This window comes from Tamandua tetradactyla, chromosome 2 (assembly GCF_023851605.1).
Source record: "Tamandua tetradactyla isolate mTamTet1 chromosome 2, mTamTet1.pri, whole genome shotgun sequence".
NCBI lineage: Eukaryota > Metazoa > Chordata > Mammalia > Pilosa > Myrmecophagidae > Tamandua > Tamandua tetradactyla.
Window position 1 is genome coordinate 7559668 of NC_135328.1, and position 16007 is coordinate 7575674.

At 38.7% G+C, this 16007-nt stretch overlaps 1 protein-coding gene across 3 annotated transcripts in view; it reads left to right on the forward strand.

The window, feature by feature from the left end:
• Positions 1-15164, forward strand: part of SPTLC1 (serine palmitoyltransferase long chain base subunit 1) — an 83049-nt gene extending 67885 nt beyond the window's left edge. For all 3 annotated transcript variants that reach the window (XM_077139371.1, XM_077139387.1, XM_077139391.1), the window contains 3 exons: positions 142-259; positions 11924-11997; positions 13746-15164. In XM_077139371.1, coding sequence (XP_076995486.1) covers positions 142-259; positions 11924-11997; positions 13746-13839 — 286 coding nt within the window. In that variant the 3' untranslated portion in view covers positions 13840-15164. The remainder of the gene's footprint in view (positions 1-141; positions 260-11923; positions 11998-13745) is intronic.
• Positions 15165-16007: the final 843 nt, after the last annotated feature.

The following is a 16007-nucleotide window of genomic DNA, read 5'->3' on the forward strand; positions in this document are numbered from 1 at the left end:
TGTGATGTTTCAGTAAAAATCGCAAGTTTCTGTTGGGTTCGGGAAACCTGTACAATGCAGGCTTTTAAAAATTATTTATATGTGAGGTATTGTTGAGCCTGGAAGGAATTTAATGTCTATGTGTGTGTTTTTCTTCTTTAGTATTTCTGGATTAAAGGTGGTGGGGGAGTCGTTTTCTCCTGCATTCCACCTACAACTAGAAGAGAGCACTGGGTCTCGAGAAGAAGATGTTAAACTACTTCAGGAAATTGTAAACCAAGTAAGTAGTTATTCAAATGCGTCTCCCCACACCACTTCTACATTTACTGCAAACAATTTTTTTAATGCTGTTTGTTAAGAAAGACCTGTTTTATTTTCCTGGCTGCTAAAACAAATACCATATAGTGGGTTGGCTTAAATAATGGAAATTTGTTGTTTCACAGTTTTGAGGCTAGGATAAATCCAAAATCAACTGTAGCATTTGGGGTCAGATTGTCAGTGATCCATGGTCTTTGGCTTTTCTTTCACATGGCAGTGCACATGGCAGCACACATGGCAGCACACATGGCAACATCTTCTCCTTTTTCTTCTGGGTTCTACTGACTTCCAGCTTTTGGCTACTCCCCATGGCTTCTCTCTATGGCCTTTTCTAATCCTATTCGAAGAATAGGATTAAGACCCATCCTGGTATAGTTGATCATACCTTAGTTAAAAAATCTCATCAAAAGGTCCTGTTTAAAGTAGATTCACACCCACAGAAATGAATTATGTTAAGAACATGTTTTTCTGGGGTACCTAATTCCAAGCACGACAGCCTCTTTTCCTCAAGAAGTAAGATGTAAAGGAAGTTCCTGGTCTCCTCTTTTGACATGGAAATGACATAATGCCTAATGGCTGCCTCTGCCCAGTTAAGTTTGTATCATGTCTATAGTGAAAGGTTTTTGTTTTTCTGATTGGACCAATTTTCATCTAACACTGAGTTGCTGTATTCTGTGCCACATATTTAGATAGTGAACTTTGCATCTACTCTGAATAATTAGCCTTCCAGAAAATTCATTTGCTTACCACTTACAAAGCTAGACTTTCATAAATTTAGTTGAAGAAGTTATTGTTGATAGTAGTCACATACACTTATGCAAACGGTTTATCTTGGAGGGAACCCCAGCGTGGCTCCAAAGCAGTTTGCTTACTGTTCTCCAAGTAGCAGCACACTGTAGTCTTGAAATCATAATGCCTTTGTAATCATAAAGGAAGAAGAGAACTTCCAGGGAAGATGGTGGAGTAGGGGGCCGTAGGACTCATTCTTTCCACCAAAGCAACTATTAAGGAGGAACTATCTGAAACAACTGTTTTGAAACTTGAGCTAGTAAATTTCCTTCTCCACATGGCAGTTACCAGCACCCATCCCACAATCTTGCAGCAGGCCACCACTGCTAGCAAGGGTCCAGTCCCTGTCTAGCAGCTGCTGACAGAAAGGGACATAAAATCCTGTTCGCCAAGAACAGGGGTGCACACAGCAGATCACTGATCATGGCTTTTGATTAGCGAATTTGGATCCTTGAGCCCTGGCTCTGTGGGCAGCAGTTGTTTCAACCTGCCCTGGAGAGGGATGATGGCAGCCATTGTTTCAGTCTTCCTTGGAGAGGGGTGTAGGTGGTTGAGATTTAAGACATAGCACCCCTTCAGGGCTGTAGGGGAAGTTAGCTGAAGGGATGCATTTGCTTGGCAGGCCAGGAAAGCTCAGCTTTGGGGAGCTGTCAGAGAAGTTTTTTGGTGCCTTCCTGACCGACCCCATCCCATCCCACAGGCTACATTGGAGCCAGTCTACACCCACTTCATGGGTCCCTAGCTGTGTTTTGGCTGGGAAAAACTTAATTGGGAAAGTCCTCCCCAGGGGAACCCTTTTCCCAGAATTTGCCCTCCAGACAGAAGCAGCAGGAGACAATAAATGAAGTGTAAAAATACTATAGAGGAGACAGCCTGGGACAAAGGCCTGCCAGCCTCAGTTACCGGAAGGGAAAGGTTTGTCCCCTGGGAAATGGGGGACAACCAAACTCCCATGGAAAGAGAATTCCGGAACAGCTAATGAGCAAAAGCCAGGCCAAAATAGAAGCCCAGAAAGACGGGAAAACCCTGCACACTGCGTTTTGCCATTGGCTGACCTTCTTGATAGGAAGACTGAAGTTCAAGAAGACTTCTGTCTTGTTACCAGCTGCTTTCAAAACCAAGAAACAGACATTGCATGGAATAAATCTCATACTTAAATGTTTTAAAATACTAAAATGTACAGTGTGCAACAAAAGAGTACAAGACAAAAAAAAAATAGACAGTGATGGCCCATCGAAAGGAAGAGGAGAAAAATACAGAAAACACCAGTAAAGACGAGAATGTGAATATACTAAACAAAGCCTTTAAAAGAATCATCTTAAAATACTCAAGGAGATGAAGAAAAGTGCAGACAAAAAACTAAAGGGCAACAGGAAAGCAGTGAATGAACAATTATGAGAGTCTAAGTAAAGAGATAGGTGTTTTAAAAAGGAACTAAGCAGATCTACTGAAGTTGAAGACCGCAATAACTAAAATGAACAGTGTCCAGGAGGGTTTCAAGAGCAGGTTGGAGCTGGCAGAAGAAAGAATCAGTGAAATTGAATATGAGACATTTGAAATGAGTCAGACTTAGGAACAGAAAGAGAAAAGAAAAATTAAAGGCAAAAATAGCCCAAAATAACTTTGGGACACCCATCAAGCACATCAGTAGACACATTATGGGAGTCCCAAAAGGAGAAGAAAGAAAGGGTCAGAAGGAATAGTCAGAGAAATAATGTCAGAGAACTTACTAAACTTAGCAAAAGATGTGCATATGCACATCCAAGAAGCTCAGAGAACACCAAGCAAGATAAACAAGAAGAGACTTGCACCCTGCCCTATTTTGATAAAGTTATCAAATGCAAAGGACAAGGAGAGCGTTCTGAAAGCTGCAAGAAGAAAACAATGTTTTACACGTAAGGGGGTCCCTCTTAGACTTAGTGCCGATTTCTCATTAGAAACCATGGAGGCAAGAAGTCAGTGGATTGAAATACGTAAAGTGTTGAAGGAAAACAACAGTCAGTCAGGACTTTTTTAAAAATTAGGGAGATGGAAGCCTAGGGGGTTGGACAGGCACTGCTTGTCCTGGGATGGGCTTAGAGCCTTGGCATGCGACCTGCCAGCGGTCGCCCTGCACACGGGTGTGCACCTGAGGCCAAGCCAGATGGGCTGAGCGCAGCACAGCAGCAAGACCCCACCTCGGAGGCTGTGGCATTGACCACATGGCAAGGGCCACCACAGGAACTCAGAGTGACAGGGCAGAGCCAGCAATCACATGCATCTTTCCCTGGCTTGAAATCTTTCTGACTGGCCTTCTGCTACATCTCTTCAGCCACATCACCTCTGCTTTTAAGGGCTGTTGTGATTGGATTGGGTCCATCCAGGTCCTGGCCATGCCCAGCCTCGGAGCTTGTCCCAAGGAGGCAGAGATGGAGTTGGCGGGGCTGGGACCATCCCTGGAACCCCTGCATCCTGGGCCTATATGAGTGACATACCTTCTGCAACCCACCCTGGATCTGTGTTCCTTGATTCTCTCTCTTCCATGATGCTGAGCCAGGAGCCGTCCATCCTAACCATCACCCACCAGATTATGACACAGAACTGAGGACAAGGGATTCCTTCAGAAGGAAGATCTTTCTGAGGGTTTGGAAACTTAGACAGAAATAGAAAGCTATATTGGTGATGTTTCCCTTTCGCTCAAGCTTGGAGAACTCTGTTAGGACATTTTAGAAAGAGATTGGGAGTCCCTGAAGGCCAGAGACTGGTGAAATCCTTCTATCATGAAGAGAAGTTCACGCCAGGAATACTTTTCTTTAAGGAAACTCCTGCAGAAGAGAAAGATTTGGACCATAATGGCTGTGAGGGAAGCTTTCAGCTCAGCCCAAACCTGATGTTATATCAGGGAATTCCTACAGAAGAGAGGCCGCATCTGTGTGATAAACGTGGCCAAAACCTTGTTACCTAATGTTGACCTAACTAGCCATGAGAGGGTTCACATAGGTGAAAGCTTGTTTATGTGTAATGAGTGTGGAAAAATCTTCAGAGGAAGCCCTGCTCTTATTCAGCATCAGATAATCCACACTGGTGAGAAATCATTTATATGTAATGAATGTGGAAAATCCTTCAACCAGAACACAGTTCTTAAAAATCATCTAAGATCTCATGTGAGTGAGAAACCCTACCAGTACAGGGAATGTGGGAAAACCTTCATTGTGCATTCAGACCTCATTCAACATCAGATAAACAACAATGGAGAGAAGTATGTGTGTGCAGTGAATGTGGAAAAGTCTTCTGCCCCAAAAAGTCTCACATGAATGAGTGGCACTCATAAGGCTTGAATGCAATCAATGTGGGAAGGCTTTTAGATGGAGCTTAATGCTTATCCAACATCAACAAACTCATTCTGGAGAGGCACCATACATGTGTAACAAATGTGGAAAGACCTTCAGGCAGAGCTCAACCTCATTAGACGCCACGGGATTCACTCACAGGTGACTGTAATAAGTGTGGGAAAGCCTTTAGCCAGAGTACACATCTGAGGAAGCATCAGAGTTCACACTGGAGCAAAACCCTATGAATGTTAATGATTGTGGCAAACTATTCAGTCAGTTCTCAAACCTTATTAAGCATCACAGGGTTCACACTAAAGAGAAACTCTAAGTGCAGTGACTGTGGGAAAGCATTTAGTTGGAGTTCAAGCCTTAGTCATCATTGGAGAATTCGCAATGGAGAAAAGCCTCTTGTGTGTAATGTGTGTGGAGAAGCCTTTAGTTAAAGCTTAGTACTTAGAAAGCACCAGATAATCCACACTGAGAGAAGCCATATGAATGTAGCATCTGTAGGAAGGCTTTCAGCCACAACTCAGCCCTCATTCAGAATCAGGAAGTACACACAGGTGACAAGCCCTGTGAGTACCACGAATGTGGGAAAACCTTCAGTCGCAGCTTCAACCTTGTTCTTTACCAGTGAGTTCACAGTGGAGAGAAACCCTTATGAATATATTGAATATGGGAAAACCTTTAGCCAGAGTTCAACCCTAATTCAGCATCAGAGAAATCATAATGGTTTGAAACCCATGAATGCAATCAGTGTGGGAAAGCCTTCACCAAAGCTCAAATCTCATTCACTATTAGAAAGTTCATACTGGAGAGAAACTATCCACATGCATTGAACGTGGTATGGGCTTCAACCAGAGTTCACACCTTATTCAACATCAGATAATCCACACTGGTGAGAGGCCCTATAAATGCAGTAAGTGTGGAAAATCCTTCAGTCAGTGCTCAGACCTTATCAGCACCCATGTATTCACAGGAGTCAATCCCTACCTCTGCACAACTTGTGGGAAAGCCTTTAGCTAGCAGTCAAAACTGATTAAACATGAGATGATTCACACCGGGGTGTAGCCCAGTGGGCTCGTGAGAATGAAATTGTGGTGTGGCTTCCTGTCCAGCTCCATTGGGTGGTGGTCTCAGCTTCACCCACTTCTCATACTTGAAACCTAATGTCACTCACTACCCCTCCATCCTCATGCCAACCATCCAAAAAGACCAGGGCCCTCCTTTAAAATTTCCTTTACAAGCTTCCATGACTTGTATTACCACTGCTATTGATCTGTCTTATGTGACCTTTTTTTTTTAAACAATTTGTGAGCAGACTGCCACATTTCTTAGCAATGAAGAAAGCTTATGAAGCCTGAGTAGTTGTGAGTAAAGTGATTACTGTAATTAAAAAAAAATGAGGGTGAGGTTAAGACATTTTCAGATAAAAGTAGAGGGAGTTCATCAATAGTAGACCTGCCCTACAAGCAGTGCTAAAGGGGTTTCCTCAGAACTGAAAGGAGAGCTCACCAGACAGTGGTTCAGAGCAGTATAAAGAAAGACTTGCAATAAAAGTAACTATTTGAATTATTATAAATGCCAGTGTTATTGCATTCTATTGTTTGGTATGTAAATTGACTTCATCTGACAGGTGTTAAAATGCAAATGTATAAAAAGTAATGATAAATCTAGGTTTTTGAACACACAGGTACAAAGATACAAATGGTGACAACAAAAAAATGGTGAAGGGACAGAGAAGTATAGGAAAGGTATATTTGCATTCTATTGAAGCTGGTATCAAACCAGATATAATTGTTATATATTTAGTATGTTAAATCTTAACTCTGTGGTAACTGTTAGGAAAATGGATGAAAAATAATATCTGTGTCCAAATGAGAAGTCACTCAACATATGATACACCACAAGAAAGCAAATAAATATAAAATAGGCTTTTCAGAAGTGAGGGAAAAGCAAACATTAAGCCTTAACAATAGTAAAATAGCAAAATGGCAGAAAAAAGTTCCGTATTGTCAGTAATGAATTTAAATGTAGATGGATTAAACTCTCCAGTCAAAAAGCAGACATTGGCAAAATAGATATAAAAGCATTACCCAATTATATGTCGTGTGCAGGAGACTCACCTTAAGGTCAAAGATATGAGTAGGTTGATGGTGAAAGGATGGAAAAAATATACCATGCAAATAGTACTCAAAAGAAAGCTGGGATGGCTATATTAATATCTGATAAAATAGAATTTAAGTCATAAACAGTTAAGAGGGACAAAGATGGTTACTGCATACTATAAAGGACACAATTTACCAGGAAGATGTAACACTCACATATGCACCTATCAAGAGAGCCCCAAAATATATCAAGCAAATAAAGAGAAATTTGAAAGGAGAAATTAATGGTTCCACATTAATAGTAGACTAACACACCACTCTCAATAATGGATAGAACGTATAGTCAGAAGATCAAATATGTTACTTCAGGACTTGAAAGATACACTAAACCAACTAGACCTAACAATTATATGTGGAATACTGTACCCGAAGAAAACAGAATACACATTGTTCTCTAGTGCAAATGGATCATTTTCTAGGATAGATCATATGTTGGGTCACAAAACAAGCCTCAGCATATTCAAGAATATTAAAATCATATAATGTATATTCTCCAACCATAATGGAATGAAGTTAGAAATCAATAACAGAGGGAGAAAGGTAAAATTCACAATATGTGGAAATTAAACAGGGGACTCTTAAACAACCAGCAGGTTAAAGAAGAAATCACAAGCAAAACTAGGAAATATTTTGAGGCAAATGAAAATACAACATACCAAAACTTTTGGGATGTAGTAAAGGCACTGCTGAGAGGAAAATTTATAGAAATGCCTACCTTAAAAAGGAAGAAAGACTTTAAATCAGAGACCTAACCTCAAAACTGAAAGAAGCAGAAAAACAAGAGTAAAGGAAACTCCAAGCAGAAGGAAGAAAATAAAGATTAGAGCAGAGATAAATGAAATTGAAGACAGTATAAGGAATCAGCAAAATACAACAGTTGGCTCTTTGAAAAGTTCAATAAAATCAACAAACCTTTACCTAGACTGACAAGAGAAATAAGAAAGAGGACACAAATAACAAAAATCAGAAATGAAAAGGGGACATTACAACCAACCCTCACTGAAATAAAATAGACTATAAGTGGATACTATGTACAACTGATGCCAATAAATTAGATGCCAATACCTAGATGAAATAAACAACTTCTTAAAAACACACAGACTACCTACATTGACTCAAGGAAAAATAGATCTCAGCTAACCAATTACTATTAAAAAGATTGAGTCAGTCATCAAAACCTTCCAACAAAGAAAAGCCCAGGACCAAATTGTTTCACAGGGAAATTCCACCAAATGTTCCAAGAAGACTTAAATCCTGTTCTGCTCAAATTCTTCCAAAAAACTGAAGAGGAGGAACACTTCCTAACTCATTCTAGAGGCCAGCATCACCCTCATACCAAAGCCAGATAAAGATAGGAGAAGAAAAGAAAACTGCAGACCAGTATCTTTAATGAATATACATGCAAAAATCCTCAATAAAATACTAGCAAAATCGATCTAACAATGTGTTAAAAGAACTATACACCATGATGAAGTGAAATTTATCCTTGGTATGCAAGGTTGGTTCAATATAAGAAAATCAGTTAATGTAATACACCATATTAACAAAATGGAGGGGAAAACTACATAATCACCTTAGTTGATGCAGAAAAGACATTTAACAAAATACGGTGCCCTACCTCACACCATATACAAAAATCAACTCAAATTGGATCAAATACCTAAATATAAGAGCTAGAACTATGGAACTCCTGTTTTTGTTTAAGCAATGGTTTCTTAAACTTTACACATAGACCAGAAGTAACAAACAAAAAAAGAAATAGATAAATGGGACCACATCAAAATAAAAAACTTTTTTCCCCTCAGAGGACTTTGTCATGAAAGTAAAAAGACAGCCTGCACACTGGGAGAAAATATTGGACTAATATCCAGTATATATAAAGTAATATTTCAATTAATTACAAAAAAGGCAAACAATCCAATTTTAAAATGAACAAAAGACTTGAGCAGACATCTCTCCATAGAAGATATACAAATGGCCAGAAAGCACCTGAAAAGATACTCAGCATCATCACCTATCAGGGATACACAAATCAAAATGACAGTAAGATATCATTCCCACCCGTTAGAATATGTACTATTGAAAAAAAATAAATAAATAATAAGTTTTGAAAGGGTCGAAAGAAATAGGGTAGGACTGTAAAGTGGTGCAGTTGCTGTGGAAAACAGTTGGTCAGTTCCTTAAAAAGCTTCTATAGAACTACCTACCATATGACCCCTAATAAGTATATTCCAGTACTAAGTATATACCCGAAAGAATTGAAAGCAGGGGCTTAAACAGATATTTGCACACCGAAGTTCAAAGCAACATTATTCACGATTACCAAAAGATGGAAACAACCCAAGTGCCCATCAGTTGATGAATGGATAAATAAAATGTGGTATATATAGACAGTGGAATGTTATTCAGCCATGAAAAGGAATGAAATCCTGATACATGCTACAACATGGGTAAGCTTTGAAGACATCATGTTGGGTGAAAGAAGCCAGACACAAAAGGAAAAATACTGTCTTACTGATCTGAAATAGTTAGAATGAGAAGACTCAGAATCAGAATGTAGAATATCAGTTACCAGGGATGGGGTAGAGCTGGAAAATGGGAAGTTAAGGCTTAAAATGTACAGGTTCCTGTTTAGGACGATGGAAGTGTTCTACTAATGGACGATGGTGATGATAGCATGACATTGTGAACACAGTTAACAGCACTGAAATATATATATGTAAATGTGATTAAATAGGGAAATGTTAGCTTGTATATATGGTAACAGAATAAAATTAAATTAAAAATCCATGGAACTGCATTACAGAAACAGGAAGCCCTAAGTTAAACCATGGAATTATTTAAAAGTACAACTATAAAAATGCACAGTCACCCCAATGTAAGGTATTGGAAGTGGGGTGGTATATGGGAATCCTGTATTTTTTGCATGAGTGTTCTGTAAGCCCAGAATTTCTCTAATAAAGAAAAAAAAGAAAGCGGAGAGAAAGGGAAGACGACGACTATTTAATGTGCTCAAAATGGGAGGTTTAGTTCAGGTTCTTCATCTTCTGAAAGTCCTTTTACTACTAATTGTAGAACTGCATGGATGATACATAGGTGGTGGCTGCCATCTGTCATGGCCCTTTCCATGCCAGGCCAACCCAGGGCTGCCTCCCCCCGCCTCAGCAGCTCCTTACATTGCCCCCACTGCCACGGGGCTGTTGAATGTGAGGACCCGAGGCCTGCTCCAGTCATTCTGTGTCCTGTAACATTTGAACCACATTATCTGGGATAGATTCACAGAGACCTTCTTGTGACTGGATTCCGTCATCTTTCAGTTTTGTTTTTTTGTTTTACTTTAATAAAAACACATCCTGTATACTTTACATACTTAAGTTACCAAAATGATTCTGGAAATTGTTTTCAAGCAAACGAAATCAAACTTGTTAAAATAATGCTAAATACTTAAAACAATGCATTTTTGAAACAGTAATATATAATCTTTAACAAAAATTAATGACATATACAGGTGTTACATTGTCCCCTTAAAAAAAAAGAAAACAAAAAAACAATTTGGTGTGAATTTTGAAATTTGTGAAAGTAATTTTGTCTTTACAGTTTTGTTAAATCCTTTAGAGGCACATGAGCTGTATGTAGATGCCCAGTACTGTAAGGCATGGATTCAGTCGTTTTTTAAAAGTAAAATAAAATCAGAGAATGTGAGAATCCTAATTAAGGAAATGTGTCAGATTTCTAGTGATCAGGCTAAAATGACTTTTGCCTTGTTGGGTGAGGAAATGTCACAGATATCCCCTTAGGCAAAGCTCTGCAAACTTGAAAAAAACCCTTCTTTGAAGGGATGAAACATTCCACAGATCCGTTTTATTACCTTAGTATTTTTTATTGTAATGTTACTTAAATATGTATAAGCATAAAAGTAACTATAATATCTTTGTGATTTAGGGTCCTTATACAAATGTAATACCAAGAGAAATTTTTAAATGAAATACAAACTAAGTGGACAATCCAGTAAAATTTTGAATGAATGACTCAATATAATGAGAAGGAAAAGTAAGGTCTTACGTACATATAACGCAGATCCCAAAATTAATATGTGGGTGACTGTCTTGAGGATTTAGTGAGAAGAGAGCAGGTCTCCTTCATTTATAGGAAGAAAAAAAAATTAATTACTGCTGGAAACTTCAAAATGTTTGTTCTTTTGTCTCTCTCCCCTCTTTTTCTTTCCAATATTTTAGGAAGAGAAAAGAATCATAGTACTATAACTCTTGTTTAAACTTTATGGATTTGAGAGATCTTGCCAAGTTTAGGTTGAGTTGTTCAATAAAGCACTATTTTTACAAACTCTTAAAATCATGGTTTATAATGTTTCCTAACCAGCCAGCACTAGAACCAGAGCCAGTACAGCTGTTTTCAGGAGGGGTTAATTTTTCCAAGTACAGTTCCAGAATCTATAAGTAGCAAGAATCTATAATCATTGCCTGACATAGTTTTTTAATCTCTCCCTAGTAGGGAAGATCAGGCTTCGCAGCTTACAAGATAAACCGTATTCATGCAGTACTTTTACTGCCAGGGACTTGGAATCCGTGTTTTTTCCTTTTATGCAACTTATAGATTGCCACCCATTGCTTTAATTTCTTTTTTCTGTTGTTATAAGTCACATACCATAGAATTCACTCTTTTAAAGCACACCATTCAGTAGTTTTTAGTATATTTTCAAGGTTGTACACTCATCACTTGCATAATTCCAGAACATTTCCATGACCCTGTAAAGAAACCCCCACCTTGTACCTATTACCTTGCTCTGATTTTTTTGTTAGTGTATTTTTGAGTGACTATTATAAATGTTGACATTTATGTATATGTTAAACCAGCCTTTCTGTGCGAGAAATCGTGGTTAGTGCTCACATTCAAAGTGTCAGACATTCTGCCCTAAAGCGATCCCACCGATGTTATTCTAAGTCCAGCTCTTTTTTGTTGTTAGCTTATAGGACTTTGATCACACCATTTCTCTAACCCTGCTTTCTAATATAGCTACCTGTAGCTGTTTACATTTGAATTAATTAAACATGAATTGTAAACGTTTCCTCACGGAAATGTGTGCCCTAGCCCCATTTAGCCATGGCCCGTGGCTGCTCTGATGGACAGAACAGAGAGGAGTATGTCTGTCATTGCAGGAATTCTGTAGGACTGTGCTGCTGCTCTAGATTATCTTCTGGTGTTTTTTGTTTCCTTGCAGTTATAATTTAAAAAATAAATTAAAAACTATTGAGGGATAGCATTTCAGTGTATCTTTCTGTTTTAATTATATAACATTGTCTCAGGTATGGGTTGCAAATCTCTTCCTTTTTCTTCACACAGTGCATGAACAGATCTATTGCATTAACTCAGGCACGCTACTTGGAGAAAGAAGAGAAGTGCCTCCCTCCTCCAAGGTTGGTTGACATTAGAACATGACCGTATTTGTTTTTCCTACTTTAATGTCTCCAGGAAACACTATGCTTTATAAATTTCAAAGACTATCACAGAATAAGGGAAAATGTCGGCCATTAAAATATACATCAACTGTTTTCTGTTCTTCAACTAGATGTTTTCAAATTATAACTGAAAAGTCCCTTAGGACTCATGTACCTTTTCCGTTACTTTAAGGATCCCAAGGACCTTTGAGATCTCAGAAACACTAGGACCAACTGACTTTCCAGTCAGCTGGTATCTGCAATATCACTGATGTGCCACATGCTGGACCATCCACCTCTGCAGGACAGTCCTTTAGAGAAGGGACGGCAGTCTGAGTTGTGGCGATTAGCCCGCCTCTGAGGACTAGGGTCCTGTGTGATACTTCACCCAGAAAACATTGAAACACCTACAGGAAAACAAAGCAAAGGGAGAGGAAACTAGAAAGGTTGAAGAAATGCCTAATGTGAGAATGGGCTTTGAGTCACAATTTTAAATTAGTGTTCATTCAACAAAATGTACTGAAGGTAAAAGATGTTGAATATATACTGAAAGAGAAGTGATTCCATCTTTTCAGAGCTGACAGTGCCTTCACAGCACACAAACCATGAGTTATTGAAGATCATTGTCTGGATTCAGTGCAGTCACAAAGAGAGTGCATGGTTAGGTCTGGTTTTCTAAAGCAGGTGATGGTGCTTTAGCTGAGCCTTGGAAGCCAAGCATGCTTGTGTTGACCAGTAGTGGGCATCGTGACATTCTAGCTGACAAGGGGTTGAACTTTGCTCAGGGTTTGAAATGACTTGGAGATGTACATATACATCTAGAGACCCCAGAGCACACGTTTCAGAAATAGCAGAGAGAGGGAGCCTGGAGAAGAAATGGTGCCAAGTCAGGCTGGATCCAGAATCGCATTGAGGAGTTAGAACAGTATATAGACTTGGAGGGCCAAATTTGGATTTTAGAAGCTCCCTCTAACAGCTGTAGAAAGTGCCTTGAAGACCCTACCCCTCAGGTTTCACTGTACCCAAACAGGTTTAGCTGTTAATAAGACTAGAGATTGATGAGTACGGGACCCCTGCTTGTTTTGTGCCCCTTGGTACTGTTCTGCCTACCACAAACAAACATTACCTCGGGAAGTGTTTGGTGGGAGAAGCAGATGTTTGCAAGAAAAAGGGATGGGGTAAGAGAGATATTTCCCAGTCAAGCTGATGTCTGTCTGCAATTTTCTGAACACTGGAGTGTTCTGCCTTGCCTCAAAATAGTATGGAACTTTCCCGTTACTTATTGAATTATAAGTATGAACAACCAAACACTTACTCCTTGATTGGAGAAATGTAAAATCCAGCTTTGGGCCTGGTTCTCCTTGAAGCTGTAAGTTCTCTAGACAGCAAACTTTCCCAGCTTCATTGGTCAGGGCCCCCACTGAAAGCTTGCCTTGACTAGATGCAGACTAGTAGTGTGAGTCAGAGACAAGCAGATTTTCTTCTGTAAAGGGCCAGAGAGTAAACATTCTAGGCTTGCCGGCCATAGGGAGCCTGTAACCTGTTCTCACCTCTGCCATTGGAGTTTGAAAGCACTGGGAACGATGCGTGAACTAACAGACGTGGCTGTGTTCCAGTAAAACTTGCCTTACGAACACCGGGTGGGCTGGACTTGGCTCTCAGCCGTAGCTCACCACCCCTTGGCCTAGGCTTATCCTTGGTAACTTCTGTACCTTTGTTATCTCCAGCATCAGAGTTGTGGTCACCGTAGAACAGACAGAGGAAGAACTGGAGAAAGCCGCATCCGTCATCAAGGAGGTGGCCCAGGCGGTCCTGCTCTAGGCTTTGCCTCAGGACCGGGTGGCCTCCTTCCATGCGCAGGCGCCCTGCAGTGTGGCCGTCTCACAGACCTCAGGCTGGCCACTGAGGGACCTATGCAAGAGCTGCGGTGTTTAATAGGGTTATTACCAAATGGTGTGGCTGTGGACCAAATGTATGACAATGAGAAGGATGCTTATTATTTTTAGAAAGAAAATATATCTAAAAGCGCAGGAAATGATTTTTTTAAGAGGAAAACTAATGACAGTATATAACAGGTATTTAAATTGTGCTATTTAGTACTATTTAAATGTTTTATTATACCATTTTATATTCTTTTATGTTGTCATTGTTGAAAAATAGAGCTTCAGTGTCTCTTCTCTCTCGTCTAATAGAACAGTTCTGTAAGCACTCCTAAACTCCCCAGTATTTCATATAGAAATGACTTTGAGATGTTAAAGCTTAAAGGAACACTTTAACATCTGTGATGCAATATTTGTTATTATTGAAGGTTTCATTCAACCACATTTTTCCCAGTCTTCATCATGTGAAGCTAAATAGTGGCTAATGATCAAAGGAACACTTTTTATGTAATTATTACAAACTTTTCATTAGCATATATTTGAATCCTAGAATTTTTATGTATTAAATACTGATGTTATACCATTTCTAACAGCTAATTGTAGCATCCCTAACCAGAGAATATTCATTCTACTTTCTAAGTGAGCAATAATTTAAATTAAATACTAATTTATTTTGGCATAGTTGACCTTTACACTTACTATGAATTGATTTCTAATCTGTTTTAGGAAGAAGGTAATTGTGATGATCCCAAAATAAATTGTGCTCTTGATATTTTAGGGTTTCATAAATATATTCTTTGTTGTAGAGTAGGTTTGCCCAGGAATGGATAGCTGCAGGATTTTTCTAAGTTAAGAGAAATGGAGTTTTTTTCCTTTTCAGCTTATAACTCCAAATGTCTAAAAAAAGATATGGAAGCACTAAAAGTGAAAATTTTAAACTGTACTTTAAATATCCGGTATTTCTTAAGTTAGGTGATGTAAAGGTTTGTGTTAAGTGCTGCAAGAGAGCGCACCATTATTCTTTCTCTTATTAAAGGTGAAGGAATAAAATTGTAAAATAAAGTCATTTTTTATAACCTATATTCATGTTAACAAGTGGTCTTCAACATCTTTTTAAAATAAAAAGCTTGTATTTTTTTATGTTATTTTGCTGGAGGTGTCTCGTACATATGTGCCTTGTGATTGCTGCTGCTTTAAAGCATACATTGCTCTTTGGGGGTTGACTCTTGTTTTTGTTTTGTAATGGAATAAATCTTCATTCCTGATGATGAGGTCTGTTTTCATCTGTAATGTAACATATGCAACAGAACAGTCTCTTAATTTTAACTTTAACTTTGTTGGAAACCTAAGGTAGTCTTTCCTTTTTTTCTTTTTTTTTTTTAAGTAAAGGCTAATTTCTTAGTACCTTTTTCACTCTCAAAAAATGTATAGTATCTGAAGTTTCCTGAGTTCCTACTAATTTAAGCATTGACCACTTAAAACTGCAGTGCCAGAGCCGTTGTTTTTTTTTAAAGCGGTTAGGAATAGTAGCTGTTGAACTACTCTTGTAATACTAAGTCAGAATAGCCACATCGAGATGTTTATTGCTACATCTCAGAAAAATAGTGGAGCTGCACACATTACTTAACTTCCATCCTTGAAACACAAATTTTTAAACAAAAGAAACCAGAAATAAAGAATAGTTACTGAAAAAAAAAAAAAAGAATAGTTACTGTAGAGTAACCACATCCAATAGCATGTACCACAAAAATTAATCTGCTAGATAGAATAAAATCTCTGTCAAACAGGCAATATGCTTAAAAAAAAAAAAAAGAGGAAGAGGGCAGTCATCTCAAATCTGAAGCATGTTAAAAATTCTATTTTAAAAAAAGCGAGAGCTTTCTGCAGTGCTCTCTACCGGCAATCCTCTATGGGAAAGTCAATGAATGGCTTGAGATGAAACCTGGAAACCATTTGGAGTCCATTTCCACTGCATAGAACTGCCCTCCGGGGAGAAAAGCACCACACAGCTACTACATTTTTATTGTTTACAGCTACATTCAAACTTGGCAAAAGTAGGGTTTGAGGCAAGTCAGAACAAAAAAGTTACCAGTATTTCATCAAATTTAA